This window comes from Fukomys damarensis, unplaced genomic scaffold (genome assembly GCF_012274545.1).
Source record: "Fukomys damarensis isolate Sample0158 unplaced genomic scaffold, DMR_v1.0_HiC HiC_scaffold_19, whole genome shotgun sequence".
In the NCBI taxonomy this organism is placed as follows: domain Eukaryota; kingdom Metazoa; phylum Chordata; class Mammalia; order Rodentia; family Bathyergidae; genus Fukomys; species Fukomys damarensis.
In genome coordinates, this window is record NW_022900931.1 from 64,828,006 (window position 1) to 64,843,296 (window position 15,291).

The 15,291-nt window shown below is 53.0% G+C and overlaps 2 protein-coding genes across 2 annotated transcripts in view; one reads left to right on the forward strand and one right to left on the reverse strand.

Annotated features, from left to right (window-relative positions):
• The window catches only part of Cd37 (CD37 molecule), a 4,696-nt gene extending 3,814 nt beyond the window's left edge, over positions 1 to 882 (forward strand). Inside the window, exon 9 of the mRNA XM_010640739.3 lies at positions 551 to 882. Within this exon, the coding sequence (XP_010639041.1) occupies positions 551 to 628 (78 nt within the window). The 3' untranslated portion in view covers positions 629 to 882. The remainder of the gene's footprint in view (positions 1 to 550) is intronic.
• Positions 883 to 893: 11 nt separating this feature from the next.
• Positions 894 to 15,085, reverse strand: Tead2 (TEA domain transcription factor 2). The gene is made up of 12 exons (XM_010640740.3): positions 14,339 to 15,085; positions 13,994 to 14,058; positions 13,548 to 13,610; positions 12,543 to 12,554; positions 12,211 to 12,318; positions 12,054 to 12,112; positions 9,139 to 9,200; positions 8,034 to 8,176; positions 5,548 to 5,721; positions 2,577 to 2,747; positions 1,717 to 1,869; positions 894 to 1,533 (listed from the first exon to the last, which is right to left on the reverse strand). Exons 1-12 carry the CDS (start codon positions 14,613 to 14,615, stop codon positions 1,420 to 1,422), a joined length of 1,401 nt encoding a protein of 466 aa, XP_010639042.1. The 5' UTR covers positions 14,616 to 15,085; the 3' UTR covers positions 894 to 1,419.
• Positions 15,086 to 15,291: the final 206 nt, after the last annotated feature.

The following is a 15,291-nucleotide window of genomic DNA, read 5'->3' on the forward strand; positions in this document are numbered from 1 at the left end:
GGTGACAGGGCGCCGCAGGGCAAGGTGCCTATGGCCCTGGAGTCCTGGCCGCGGTGGGATCCAGACCAGGAGCAGCCCGAGACCCACAGTTCGAAGGCGGAGACAGATGAAGCTCCAGAATAAAGGCCTCTGGGCTTGCTTCCGACCTCGCTCCTTACCCTCGAGGGGTCCCGCAGACCCAACCCCGCCGTTCTCCATCCCTGTCCTGTCACTTCGCCTGCCGGTCTCTGTCGCTCGCTTCTCCCGATTCTCCTTCTAGCCCGCCTCTTTTTTCTTTCTCCTAGTACTAGAGATTTAACCCAGGGCCTTCACACTAAACTACACCCCCAGCCCATCTTTTAACTTTGGAATCCTCCTGCCTCAGCCTCCCAGAGTGCTGGGATTACAAGTTGGCACCACTCCCGATTCCTACCCATTTTAGTAGGAGTTCCAGGAGCCCTCTTTCCTCCCCTTGGACCCCATTCCCTGATTCTCCCTTGGAAACCCATCAGCCCCCCACCTCGCTTCCACTCCTTCACCATCTCTGATTGACGTTCTCCTTTCTCCGTAGCTGGGCTTCATGACGCTCTCGATATTCATGTGCAGAAACCTGGACTACATCTATGACCGACTCGCTAGATACCGCTGAGCCTGACTCCACCCCTTCCAGTGCTGCGGGCACTTCCCCGGGGACTGTAAATATTTGTTTCATCCGCAGTTTGCCTGAGCTTTGGGCGGCCCCTCATTCCCCTGAGGCCCCAGGTGTCTGCCTGCCCAGGCGTCCCCATCTCCCGCAAGGGACCTGGGGCTTCCTGCCCCACACAGAGCTGATGGCCAACCACCTCCCACAAGATTATTTTTGGCCCAAACCTCAAATAAATCCCCTGTATTTTGGTAAAATAACTTTATCCTCTGTCAGAACACAAACCAACACGCTTTGGGAGGGAAAGGGAGGCAGCAGTCCAGTCCCGGGCTTACATATAAGAAAGGGGGTGGGATTCAGGGGCCTCACCCGGCTGGGACAGAGTCACAACCCTAACACCCACGTATAAATATCTTGTTATATTAAAAAAAAATATTTCCAGGGCCTACCTGGCTCTGCTCCTGCACAGAAAGGGTTAATTTTCATTTTGTGACATCACAGATCACAAGGACAGGTAGTGGGAAGAGGCAGATACTGCAGGGCAGGAAGTGGGACAAGTCAATGCATAATTAGGGCCCCCCAAATATCCAGAAGAGTGGGGTCCTGGGTGTGGTTCACTCCTGTCCCCAATCCCTGATGTGCTGCTCGCGTCCCTTCCTACTAGGGGACAGTCCCTGTCACGCAGGCCTCTGAGGTCGGCCCTTTTCCACCACAGCCCCTCCCCGAATGAGAAAGCATGGAGAGCTGGGGCGTCCTCCTGTAAGGAGGGTGTTTCGGGGGCAGGCCAGTGGGGCCCCTCAGTCCCTGACCAGGCGGTAAATATGATGCTGCGCCCCACGCTCACTGGTGGAGACCTCGAAGACATAGGCGGTGCACAGCAGCAGTTCCTGGGTGTCTCTGTTCGTCACCACCTGCAGGAAAGGCAGAGATGCTGAGGCCAGGAGACCAGGGGACCCCAGGAGGCCTCTCTGCCATCTCCCAGGAACGGTGCCCACCCCATCAGAGGCACCTATGCTAAGGGGCCCTCGGTTTCCTGGCTGAAAGAGCCCACTGCGTACCAGCCCCCTGGGTGAGGGGCCCCAGCCCATGGTCACCTGCAGGATGGTGAAGTTCTCCAGGACGCTGTTCATCATGTAGCGCTCGGGCAGCTGCCGCAGCTTGTGCAGGAAATTCACCAGGTACTCGCACATGGGCGAGCGCAGCAGGCGGTACACGAATCGCCCATCCTCCAGCTGGGCCCGCTCCGTCTAAACCAAGTGGGGGCAGTGGCTCAGAGACACACAGGTCACCCCAGGAACCAGGTCCACTCCATGAAACCTCAGGTGTCCGACCCAGGATGTCTGAACCTGCAAGCTCCAGCCCCTCAAAGCCATGCTCTATACCCTGATGACCTTTGAAGTCATCTGACCTCCAACCCTCTAGAAACACTACGTGTAACTTGTGAGCCTCTTTGCCCTGTGAACTGCTTATAGCCACAGGAGCCTTTTTAATAACTAAATTGCAACACCTTTCTCTTTTGGTTTTTTGAGACAGGGTCTCACTATGTAGTTCAGACTGACCTGGAACTCACTATGTAGCCCAGCCTGGTCTCGAACTCACAGCGATCCTCCTGCCTCAGCTTCCCAAGTGCTGGGATTACAGGTATGCCCCACCACGCCCGGCCTCTCTTTTGGTTTTTGAGATCACGTCTCGCTATGTAGTTCAGGTGGGCCTTGAACTCACTGTGGAGTCCAGGCTGCCCTTCAACTCAACACCTGCTGAGTGCTGGGATTACAGGCATGAGCCACCACACCCGGTTTAGTCTCTGCACCTTTCAACTCTCAAAGTGGTCCCTTCTGACTTCTGAATGTATATCCCCCAAGCCCATACACGAAACCCCAAGACAGGCTGAGACCCTCCCACCAGCTACACCCCAAATGCCCGCACAATCGTGGCTTCTGGCCTCCAGCCTCACCTCCACCTTCTCCACCACCTGCTTGCCGAAGGAGCAGACCTTGGAGGAGCAAGTGAGGGTCATGTGCTCCAGACTCTCGTACTGGCTGCTCACTCCATAGAAGCCACCGCTGCCACCGCTGCCACCGCCAGCGCCTGCCTCCTCACCACTCGGGCCCCAGTTCAGGTCAGCCTGTGAGATGGGTAGGCACAGGACAGGTGGAGCAGACAGTGTTAGACTCCGCCCAGGGCCAGGGATTTAGCTCAGTGGCACCGCACCTGCCTCCCCAGCAGGAGGTCCTGAGTTCGATCCCCGTACCGAGAAAAGGAGAAGAAAAAAAAAAAAAAAAAAAAAAAAAAAAAAAAAAAAAAAAAAAAAAGAAAGAAAGAAAGAAACTCACCCAGAGCCTGCTTCCTCCCACTGCCCTGGCAGCTGCCCATTCTCAGCTTTCAAACTTCCCACCTCTCCAGAAGCTGTTTTTGGAGAAGACCCACCCTTGCCATCAGGGTGGAGAAGTCTGGGCCCTCAAAAAGGTCCTGACCTTCTGTCCCTAGTAACCAAGAGAACCCGGAAATCAACTTCTTCCCCCTGAAGCTCCCAACTCGAGTTCATCCTCTGCCAAGGTCTGGTTACTAAGGACGCAGTTACCTCTAGCAACCAGCTAAGGCCCAATCACCTCCTCTTGCCACCCTGATTGCTGAGGCAACAGGTCAGGACTGCTCAGAACTCTCTCCAGCCTTTTCAACTGATGCTCAGCTGAGAGCCCTTCCACCGCCCCATGGCACAAGTGCACAGACAATTGGCCCGAGTCATTAGTCCAAGCGGGGCCAGTGCAGCCTTAGACTGCATTACATCTTGGGTCTGAGCCACCTCCTTGGGGGTCAGGGGCCACTCCCTCATCCTGGCTGCCCTGACGCCCCTCAGAGGCCTGCCTCCATCCTCCAGCTGGGCTGCACAGCCCAAGGCACCCCCTGAATGGCAGAAGCCGGCTCTCCTGAGGGGTGGCATCCAGACCTGTGAGCTGGGGGACCTGTCTTAAGCCCTTACCATGCCCGAGACCTGGGCAGCACATGCCCAGCACCATCTCAAGCCACTCTTTCATGGTGGCTTCACAACGACGGTCCTTCATGCCCGGCATGACCAGTGCCGTTCCAGTCTCACGCTGGTCACCACAGGACCAAACCCCTGAACGTTCACTCAGCAACGGTCGAGTCCCTATAGCATCTGTGACTGTTCTGGACCCCAAAACAAACAAGCTCAAGAAAAACCTAAACTAAGTTGAGTGGGGGGCACACACCTGTGAGCCCAGTGATATAGGAGGTAGGGGTGGCACAGTGTCTGGGGAAATCGCAGGACCCGTAAATTTCAGGGTCCCAAGGCGGGGCCAGATAACTCTCAGGCCCCCCTTACTACAACTTCTCACGACTCCTCACTATAGCCCACCCTGTGTCTCCTAGACCAGGGTGTTTCTCTGTTGTTACTTTTATCCTTTTCTCTTTGGCCTAAGCTTGCAGAGGTAGTTCTTCCCCTACCCCTTCACCTCTCAATTTCAAATAAACTTTTGGCTCTATTTTCGGCTCATCTCGTCCAATTCTTTAAGACAAGAAGGACCTGGGATACTTTCGTTTGCTTTGCCATTTCTAAAGGAACTATCCAACAACACCAGCACTCGGGAGGCTGAGACAGGAGGATCGCCATGAGTTCAAAGCCAGCTTAAGCTACATAGTGAATTCAAGGCCAGCCTGAAATACACAGTGAGATCTTGTCTCCAACAGAAAAATTTAACTGGGAAACGGACCCACTCTGTCACAATTATACACAGTTGTCCCTCAGCACTGGTACCAGGATTCCCCATGGTCCCAAGATCCATAAATGCTCAAGTCCCTTATATAAAATGGCATAGTATTGGCATAGAACCTGCACACATCCTCCTGTATACTTTTTGAGGTTTGTGTTTGGCTTGGTTTTTTTGAGACAGGGTCTTGCTGTGTAGTTCAGGCTGACCATGAACTCACTATGTAGCCCAGACTAGCCTTGAACTCACAGAAATCCTCCTGCCTCAGCCTCCCAAGTGCTTGGAATTATAAGCATGAACTAGCATGCTTGGCCCTCCTGTATACTTTAAGTCAACTCTAGAAGCCTTACAACACTGAATACAATGTAAATGCTATATTTATAGTTGTTATACTGTATCATTCAGGGAAGAAAGACTAAAAGAAAAAAAAAAAGCCTATAACACATTCAATACAGATGCAACCATTGTGAACCGAACTACATTCTCCATCTAAGGGTGCCAAATCTATGATGTGAAACCCACAAAGAGCTAAACAGTACCTGGTATCAGGCCTGTGTATAGAAATTGCTCAGTGAATGTTAAATACAGGCTTCTACAAAGCCAGCCCTTTTAATCACGTCAGGGTCAGACATTATCTGGTGGAAAGTTAACAAAACCTCAGCCATCTTTTTAGAAACCAGAACCACCAGGCCTGGGGGCAGATGCCTACTTTCTCAGCATTCTGGGAGGCTGTGGTAGGAGGATCACAGGTTCAAGCCCAGCCAGGGCAACTTAGCAAGTTAGCGAGGACCTGTATCAAAATTTAAAAAAGGCCTGGGGCTATAGCTCAGTTCAAAGGGTCTGGGTTCAATGCCTTGCACCAGAAACAGGTGGGGAAGGGGAGACTTTTCCTTAGCAATAAGATTAGATGTGGTCAGGCGAGGCCTGTGCATGTCTGAAACATGGCAAGCCAATCCCAGGGTCACATGACTAGAGTGGCAAAGTCGAGTGGGCTCTGGGACACCCCAGTACCTCCGTCCTGGATACCCTGGGGGCCAGATCCCGTGTCCCTTCTTGCAAGGGGTCTCAGAGCCATGAGGACGGACAGTAAGACCCAGGTTGCCCTCGTAGTCCCAAGACCAAATCCCTCACAGCCAGATGCTTAGCTGGAATGCCACACGGCTTATGAGCACTTTCCGCTTCCCCGCCACAACTTACCCAGAACTTGACCAGGAAGAAAGCATGGGGGGGCCCGCGATCATACAGCTCCCGCAGACCTCCCTTTTTCTCGGGGAATTTGTCGTAGATCTGCCGGACGTCCACGCTCTCCAGGGGGGGCGCACCAGGGCTGGGACAGTGCTGGCTGATGTGGACGAACAGGTGCCTCTGGTACTGAGGAGGGCCAGCCACATGAGGAGGGGGCGGGTGGACAGCGACCCCCCTGTGGGCACCCGCCCTACACTGCCCACCGGTCCTCATACACCCCACCCACTTGGTCCCTGACTCTCACCCCGTCCCCTCTTCTCTGTCCCCCCTTCCCCATTTGGGCCTCATTCTTTCCCACCCTCAGCCTCTAGCCTTAGAGCTGTCTGTGGCCCTCTTTGGCTCACACACCTGCCATGGCTCCCCAGTGCCCATGGACACGCCCCATAACTACTCATCCTGGCCCTGGATGGAAGCAGGGACGGTGAATGTTCAGTTGGAGGCTAAATGGGAATCTATTCAGCGACACGTGAGACTCTGTCTCCATTCTCATGACTTCTCTCAACTTCCTCCATGTCCGGAAAATCCTGCCCAACTTCTCCTCCAACACAAATCTTCTCTCCATCTTTCTAGACCCAACTTAATCCAAAGCCACATGTTCCTGGAGGCCTCTCTCTTTTTCTTTTTTTTTTTTGAGTCAGGGTTTCACTATGTAGCTGAGACTGACCTGGAACTCTTTACGTAGCCCCGGCTGGTCTTGGACTCACAGCAATCCTCCTGCCTCAGCCTCCCAAGCGCTGGGATTACAGGCATGTACCACCACACCCAGCTTCCTGGAGGCCTCTCTTGATGGTGATCAGATAGGAAGGGTCTCTCTACTCACATCCTTCCTTTCCCCAGTTCCTCAACCACCTCAGGAAAAGTCTGTGTCCCTCAGCTTGATGAAGCCAGCTTCCCCTGAACCAGCACCTGCCCACCACTCTGTAGGCTCACCAGCTCTACTGTTTGTTTTCCTAAAAACTCCATGCTTTGCCCATCTGTATTCTAGAACATCCAGCCTTGCATATGACAAACCCCTACACAGCCCTCAAAGCCCAACTCAAAGTCTGTCGTCTCAGGGAAGCCTTCCTTGACACCCCAGGGTGAATTACTCCTCTGCACATGCACAAAAACTTGACGTTCCCCATCCTTGCAGCGCTCATCATCCAACCACGACAAAGTCCCTGACCTCATGGGCTTCACAGTCCACTGGCACAGAAAGAAAACTGGGTGGATAACGTAAACTTCAGAGAGGGGTGCATACTGGGGTAAGATCACAGTAAAGTGCAGTAAAGGGATCCCAAGTGGTGGCACCGGACATCTTTCATCAGGTGATGTGAGAAAGCATAGAGTAGAGAGAATAACTGAGTAAAGACCTGAACGAATTTGGAGATCGAGTCAGTCACACAGCAGGATCCAGGCAAAGCACATTCCGGGCAGTGGAATGGCAGGTGCAAGAGCCCTGAGGCAAGAGTGGGCCTGGTGTGTTTGAGAAAGAGAAAGGAGGCTGTGGTATCTGAATAGAGTGAGCAGGGAGAGAGGCAGGAATAGGGGTCAGACTGTAGATCTTAGGGGGCAAATGAAAGGATTTTAGCTTGTGCTACACGTGGGAAGGCTTTAACCTAATCCAACTTGAGTTTTACAGCACTGGTGACTTGATTGGTATTTATATGCATGGCACAGAGTCGGTTCCCTTACATAGTGCTAAACTACATTTCCCAGGCCCCTTTGCAGTTGGGGCTTCGACCATATGACTCAGTCCTGGTCAACGGAAGGTGAGCAGACCAGCCAGTTGCCACGTTCCAACCAGACTCATAAAACCTCCTGCACAATCTTGCCTCTTTCCTTTCCCATCTGCTGGCCAGATGTAGGAATCCAGCAGCAGATTCCCAAGCCCTAGAGAACAGCAAACCACAAAATGGAAGGGGCCTGGAGCCCTGAATCACTGCACGGAAGGCTCCTTCAGAACACCCATACTGACACGTTACATGAGCAGGAAACTTCTGTTCAGTTCCTGAAGTTGGCAGCTGTTTCTTCTAATAATCTTCCCAATTAGTACAGCAAGCATTCTAGCCCAGGAGAAACCCAAGCTCAGGAATAAGATCTGCTTTCCTAGGTTCCTAGTGAGCATCACAAAGCCTATCAGACAGGGGGATCTCAAATGTGTCTGATGAATGAACAAGTGAACAAAGTCCTGGGGAGGTTCCCTGACCTTCCCAACTTTTCACTTCACAACCTTCCATTCCTTGATGCTAATGGTTCTCAAAGCATGGTTTCCCAGATCAGTTACATCAACGACAGCTGAGGATAATGGAAATGTGAATTCAATCCCCACTCTCCCAACAGATCTAGCGAATCTGAAATTCTGGGGCCAGCAGTGGACATTAACAAGGACTGCAGATGATTTCGACACTTTCCCCCTCCCCTTCTACCTTCCAAAGACCTCCCGAATTTTCACTCACAGAGTCAACTGCATCTGGCGGTTCCACAAAGGCGGAGAACTCCACCAGCTGCAACCGGGCAGTGCCCAGGGCCCGAGTCTGCCAGGCTGGTGGTGATGGGGCAGGTGGGGGCAGGGGAGAGAGGGCTTGGGGGGGCTCGTACCCTAGAGAAAAGAAAGAATAATAACATTTGCTAACATTTACTGACTGCACTAGGCACTGTTCTCTCTTGCCTGCCTCCACTTGGAAGCTGAAAAAGCTAAATACTCACTTTCCCAGCCTCCCATGCAGCTAGAGGTGGCCATGTGACACAGTCCTGGCCAATGAGACGTTAGGGAAAATCTGCTGGGGGGCTTCTGGGAAGGAGTTTCTTCCTGAATGAAAAAGACAGAACTTTGGGAGGAGAAAGCTTTTGGCCCTGGCCAAGTCCTGCTTAGGACATGATGCCTGGAGTCACAGCAGCATTCTGGCACAATAAGATAGAGGCTAAGGGAACTGCAGAGATGCCAGTCCTGATATTGCTGAGTTTTTGGGCCAGTTCAAGAGCAACCCACCTCCGGACGTTGTGTTATGTCGCACCATTAAGGCCTATTTAAGGCACTATTAATTTGAGTGTTCTGTTACTTGCAGCCTGAGGTGTTCCTTACTGATGAATCTGTGGAACCTGACAGAACTAGAGGCTTATTATGGTCCTCCGGAAACCATCTGAGCTGACAGGGGGGCACTCTGCCTGGGAATAAAAACCACCACAGAGAAAAGCAAAGGGAAACAAGTCCCGGTGCTTCTACTGGGACCCTGGAACTAGCCACGGCTGAAGCCGTAATTCTGGACTCTCAGTTATTTGAACTAAGAAATTCCTTTTCCCCCCTTCAGCGAGCTCGATCTGAGTTTCTATCACTTGTGGCTGAAAGACTCTTGACTAATCCACTTCCCCATTGTCTCATAAGCTAGCAAGTGGCAGAACACAAACCCAGGATGTGTGGCTACGGAAGCCACGCTCTTACCCACCACAAACTCTGTCACACACGCCCTGCCCCACCACAACCTGCCTCAGGAAGTTGAGTCCTCTGACGAATGGGAGGGGGAAGAAAGGGGAGGTGAGCAGGGGAGCGGAGCAGGCCCTTACCTGGGAGGTCAGCAGATGGGGGTGTCAGTGACAAGAACTGTGTCTGTGAGAACGGCTTCACGCTGTGGGAGGAAGGAAGCCAAGGTCAGCAGGGCCAACAGCACTGAGGTCCCTGGAGGCTGTGACAGGCCCGACCACGTGCTGCAACACGACATGCGTGAGGCATCTTACTGAAGCCGATGAGGCGCAATTACTGTGCTTCTCGTTTTACACATGAGAAGGGTCAGCTAATCTACCCAAAGTCACACCGCTGGCATGCAGTGGAGACCGGATTTGAACCCAGGTCAATCCCAATCATGAAGCTCATGTTTTTGTCTGTTTTTGCAGTATTTGGAATTGAACCCAATGCCTTTGCATGGAACTGCTTTCCAAGCCCCAGTTTCCACTTTTTATCTTGAGACAGGATATTGCTAAATTGCCCATGCTGGGATGAAACTTGAGATCCTCCTGCCTCAGCCTCCCAGAGAGCGTGGATTACAGGCATGCAATAGTGGCATTTAGCAAGTCTGGGGAGGTACAGAGAAGACACAGAAGATGGGGAAATTAGAGATAGCAGAGGCTAAAGGGTCAGCAGGGTCGGAAGAAAATAACCAGTGGTCACAAGCTGAGACATCGACAAAGGTAGGGGTGGGAGGTGGTGCTGTCCAAAAGAACTTCCTATATGATCTGATGGACTGTCCTGCAGCTGGACTGCCCAACCCAGAAGCCACTGTGCATACGTGGCTTCCAAGCACTAGGAGCTGAGTTTGACATTTTACTTAATTTCAACCAATTTCAATGGAAATAGCTACTTGTGGGGCCAGGGATTTAGCTCAGTGGTTCTGGTGACTGCCTCGAAAGCACAAGGACCTGAGCTCAATCCTCATACCGAAAAGAAAAAAAAGAAAATAGCTACTTGTGGCTAATGGTTACCAACACAACTCCAGAGGTCTAGGAGTTGGCAGCAAGAGGACTCTGAGGTCAGAGGTTAGGAAAGAGGTCAAGGGTCAAAAGATGGGGACCAGAAAGACTCCAGGAAGCTCCAAATCCTGATTTCCAAGGACTCTGCCCCAGTGCTTGTCACCTCAATTCTGAAAACTGAACTCCAAGATTCTGTTCAGTGACACAATCATCTGTCATCAGGGCCATCAGACCTCTCCAGAAGGGTCTTTTGTGACCATGTCTAAAACAGAGCTCTTGAGCCAGGCGTGGTGGTGCACGCCTATAATCCTAGCCCTTGGGAGGCTGAGGCAAGAGGATTAAGTGCGTTCAAGGCCAGCCGGGATTGCACAGTGAGTTCAAAGCCAGGCTGAACTACACAGTAAGACTATCTCAAAAAAAATTTTTGTAATTAAAAAAAGAAGAAGAAAATAGAGCTCTTAGGTCTGGTATAGCACTTACCCAACATGCACAAAGCCTGGAGTTGGACCCCCAGCACCACAAAAGTCAAGCATAATAAAACAAAATTTAACTGGATGTGATGGTGCCGGTTTGTATTCCCAGCACTCTAGTAGACTGTGGTAGGAAGATCCTAAATTCAAACCCAGTTCAACTTAGTGAGTGAGTGAGACCCTGTCTCAAAATAAAACATTTTTTAAAGTCTGGGGGTGTAGCTCAGTGTGAAGGCTCTGGGTTCAATCCCTCACAGGCCTTGCTTTATTTCTCATGTTTATTCCTTTCCTTATGAATTCTTTTCGTTTACAAGGGTGCCATCTGTCTCCTCCCCTCCCCAAGTACGTACAGCTCCCTGGAGTCAGGGATGCTCATGCCACGTCCACAGTACCAGGCCCTTAGCAGGTGCTCAGTAAGTATCTGACTGGCCAGCTGCTTTGTACCGTCTGTCTTTGACACCAACTCCTGGAACGTCCCAAGCTCTCCCGCCTCAAGGCCTTGTCACATGCTGTTTTCTCAGCGCTAGCCGCTATTCTATTCTTGACCTGGCTAAATCCTCCTCGGCCTTCAATGCTACCTCTTCAAAGAGGCCCCTAGAATCCTAGAACCCTTGCTGTCGTTCTTCGCAATGCTTTACTTGTCATTCACTCATTCTTCAACCTGTTTAGCAGGGGATGATTTCATTAGTATCTGCTTGCCCCATTGATACATCCTGTCACACTTAGGTGACAGAGCTGAGAAGGGCCCTCTCATGTACCTGAGGCCCACTTTCTCCCCAGTCTGAAAGAAGATAACTCTTCCTTTATTCTTAGGCCCCAGCTTGATATCAGAGGGATGAAAATGAGCCTTCCCATGAGCCTCTGGGGCTCCCCCCTTCTCCCAAGAGTCTCTGGACTTACAACTACCTTCCCACAAGCCTCTGGGGCCAATAGTCCCAGCAGGGGCCATTATTCCTGTGGACATCCTCTGGGCCCTTCTCATGCAGAAGTTCCACATGGAGCTCATTACTTCCCAAATCTCCTCTTGCAGACTGTACAGCTCCAATGGGCCCAACTCTAGTTCCTAGGCAGAGCCCAGGATCCATCCCTCCCCAGCAGGACTTCCCTCCCCTCCTCTGCCTTACTAGCCGGCACAGGACTAGTCCTAGCCTAATCATGTACATGTTATTTACGCCAGTGATAACCCTGAGAGAAAGGTGGTGTTGCCCAGCGTGGTGGCACACACCTGTAGTCCCAGCCCTTGGAATGCTGACACAGGAGTATCTCAGCAAGTTTAAAGAAGGAGGAGGAGGAAGGGGAGAAGAGGCAAAGGAAGAGGGGAGGAGGGGAGGAAGAAGATGAGGAACAGAGGGAGGAAGGAATGTAGTATTATTAGCCCCATTTCAGAGATGTGAAAACTGAGGCTATAAACGTCAGGGCTAGGATTCAAATCCAGATAGCCTGGTTAAATCCACGTTCAAAAGACAGCTGGGAGCTGGACGGCAGGGTAAGAAAAGCGGAGGATTGGAGAGCAAGAATTGAGCTGAAACACAACGTACTACTCACTCTGGCACATTCCAGGGGGGCCCAGAGCCCCCTGACCAAAACTGGAACAGCTCAGTGGCCTAGAGAGGAGACGGAGAAACAGGGATTAATTGGCCCCTGTTGGCAGCCACAGCCCCATCCCTCCAGTCCCGAGCCCCACAATCCCCAACCCAGGCACCTGAGGACCAGCAGGACCCAGTTTGGCCTGCAGGGAAGGTGCGGAGATGAGCTGGGCAGAGGACATGGTAGCCATCGTCTGGAAAGCCTTGTCCTTGGAAACCTGGTCCTGGGGAAGTTGGGGATCGGTGTGAGTGGGGTGTCCCAGTCCACACAGCAAGGGCGGGACCACGAATGGGTGCAGCAAGGATGGGGGAAGACTTGGGGAGTCCAGGCAAAGGGTGGGCAGAGGGTTGCACGTCCTCTCCCTAGAGCCCTCTGCCCCTCCTGGTCTCCTGAGGGAGGGGCGGCCGCCGGGTCAGAGTGGGTGGGAGCAGGGGCAGGGGGACTTACCACATTCAGGGCCTGCCAGAGGGGCGGGGGAAGGTGCCAAGGGAGGAAAGAAAACATGACTTAGGAAGCGAAGGCTGGACTCCCTGACTTCCCGCCCTACCAGTCCGCAGGGCCCGCCACCCTGAGCTCCGCAAAAGGGGCTGAAGAGGGAGCGAGAGATGGATAAGAACAGAACAGAGGTGGCCAGAGCTAGGGGAAAAGGGTTTCCAAGCCCAAATGAATTGACAGTAACGAGAATTTCTAGGTCAAGAAAGGGCTGGAAGTAAAGGTTTCCAGATGCCCGGGCAACAGGAAATGAGAATTTTAGACCTCAAGGGAATAGGAGGTGAATGTTTCCTAATCCAGACAAAACAGAAGGGAACAGAAAAGGTATAGAAAAGACCGGAAGTGAAGGCTTTTAGACTAGAGAGAAAGGAAGGAAAGCTTCCAGGCACAAATAAAGAACAGGAAGCAGGTTTCCCCAAGGCCTAAAGAGGAGGCAGAAAAGACCTCACATCTAGAAGGGTAGAAAATGAGGGTCTCGGGCCAAGAAGGAGCAAGAAATCCAGAGGATAAAGAAAAGAAAGTGAGTATGAAAATCTTCAACAGGAAATGAGGGTTTCTGAGTACAAGAAGAATAGCTGGGTCACATGGGGGGCTGGGAAATGGGACAATAAACCAGAGGGGATGGCGGAGGGGGGTCCTAAGAGCACCAGGGGGAGAAAATGAGACCACTGGGAAGGGACAGGGGCAGAGGAAAGGGAGGGGGATGAGGACAGCAGCCAAGAGAGCGGCTTGACAACCCCTCTTCACCTGTCCTGACCCAGCCTCATCCCACGCTGCAGCTCTCCCCACGCAGGGTCTCAGCACCCTACCCCAGAGCCTCATCTCTGAGTCCGGGACACTCAGTTCTCCAGATCTCTGCTCTCCACTCCCAGGTCTCCCGCCTCTCCCTCCCTCTCCCTCTGTCTCTTTCTCTCTGGACTCTGCGTCCCTCTCTGGGTCTCTGTCTGCCTCCGTCCTCACCTTTAGCTTGGATTGGATTTCTCTCGATTTCCTTCGAGCCAAAACCTGGATGTGACTAGAGACCTGCGGGGGTGGATGGAGAAGCAAATTGGAGCCACAGCCACCCGCCCCTGCATCGCTCCCCTTCCCTCCCCCCAGGGCCCACAGGAAGGGTAGCGAAGGCAGGACAAGCAGGCTGGGCCCTTCCCGGGAACGAGCTACCTCCTCCATCACCCTGACCCAGTAACCCAGGCCTGCTGTCCCATCCTCATCCTCCTCCCCTCTTCAGTTCTCTTGGTCTCCAACTCTACTTCTGACACAACAGCTACAGAAACTGCCCCCAAATAGGGAGTGCAATCACACTAGCAGGCACACCAAGACGCTAGGCAAAAAGCCCATGAACCAGACCCTTCTTGACCGGGCAGCCCACAGGAAGATGTCCGGAAGTGGGAAGCCAGTCACGAGACCTGTTTCCGAGTCCGAGTCTTCCCAGTTCTGAGCTTGATGTAGCGGGCAATCAGTTCATTCCGACCTGAAGAGTAAACACCAGAGTTAGATGGCCAGCGGAACTTCCCTACGAGGACATCAGCGGAGAAAAGATTGGCATCTCCCAAGGGCTCCCGGGCTCCTCAGGCTTATGGGGCCAGATGCCTGTGGGCAAACCCTAGCCCTGCCACGTACTAGCTCTGTGACCTTAGGCAAACCCCTTAACCTTCCCGTGCCTTAGTTTCCTCATCTGTGTCAACAGTGATGCTAGCTCCTGGGGATCGTTATTACACAGTGGGGTCAGGACAAGAGAGGGGTGAGCTCACCATACATCTTGCCTTCATCGGACAGGATGATTTTCCGGCGGCCACAGGGTGGGTAGATGGCCAGTGCCTCCTGGAAGCTCTGCTCAATGTCGGGACTCCAGACACCCTCTGCATCTGGGCCGCCATCGCCCCCAGCCCCCTCGCTGCCGCCCGTGCCCTCCTCACTGCCTTCCTCACTGCCAGTCCAGCCGCTGCCATCCTCCAGGGGGACCCCAGCCCGGGGTTCCCCCATCTGGGCCTGGAGGAACATAGAGCTCAGCGAGCTTCCCTGACCCATGGAGAGGGACTGGGGCCTGAAGCCCTGGGTATGAAGGAGGAGGCTGGGCCTGGACCCTGGGTCTGAGGGAGGAGGCTGGGCCTGGACCCCCGGGTCTGAGAGAGGAGCTGGGCCCGGCCCCTGGTTCTGAGGGAGGAGGGCTGGTGCCTGGACCCATGGATCAGGGAGGAGGACAGGGGCTCTGAGGGAAAGGGCTGAGGCCTGGACCCATGGGTCTTAGAGGAGAAAGGAGATGGATTTCTGGAGTAGTATAGGTTGTCCTCCCCTCAGTTTACAGAGAAGTTTGAACTGTGATGAAGCCTAAATACTCCCAAATAATGCCTAGGGCCATGAGGGCTGAAACTCTGAGTGTGGGTTACCAGTTCAAAGAACACAGGAGTCGGGTTAGTTGCTGGGAAGCAGAGTGTGGGTGAAAGCTCCCAGTCCCACCCCTAGGAACAGGTGTTAGGAAGCCAGCAGCAGCTGCTAGAAAAGGAGGAGGGGCATGACACAGATGGGGGGCAAGAATCCAGAGAGAGGGAGAAGAGAAGGCGAGGGGCGGGAGCAGTGACCCAGTGAGACAGGAGCAGAGATTGGGGCCGAAACGGATGCAGATGAGCCACAGAACTACAGGCTGGCGGACAGGGGCACCCACAGAACCACAGGCTAGAGGGCAGGGGCGTCCGCAGAACCACAG

Coding starts and splice junctions, on each gene's coding strand:
- Tead2 (XM_010640740.3), bottom strand. CDS start 14,615: ATGGGTCAGGGAAGCTCGCTGAGCTCTATGTTCCTCCAGGCCCAGATG. Junction 14,059..14,338: donor CGATGAAGGCAAGATGTATG/GTGAGCTCACCC, acceptor TTTACTCTTCAG/GTCGGAATGAACTGATTGCC. Junction 1,870..2,576: donor AGGTGGTGGAGAAGGTGGAG/GTGAGGCTGGAG, acceptor CACTTGGTTTAG/ACGGAGCGGGCCCAGCTGGA.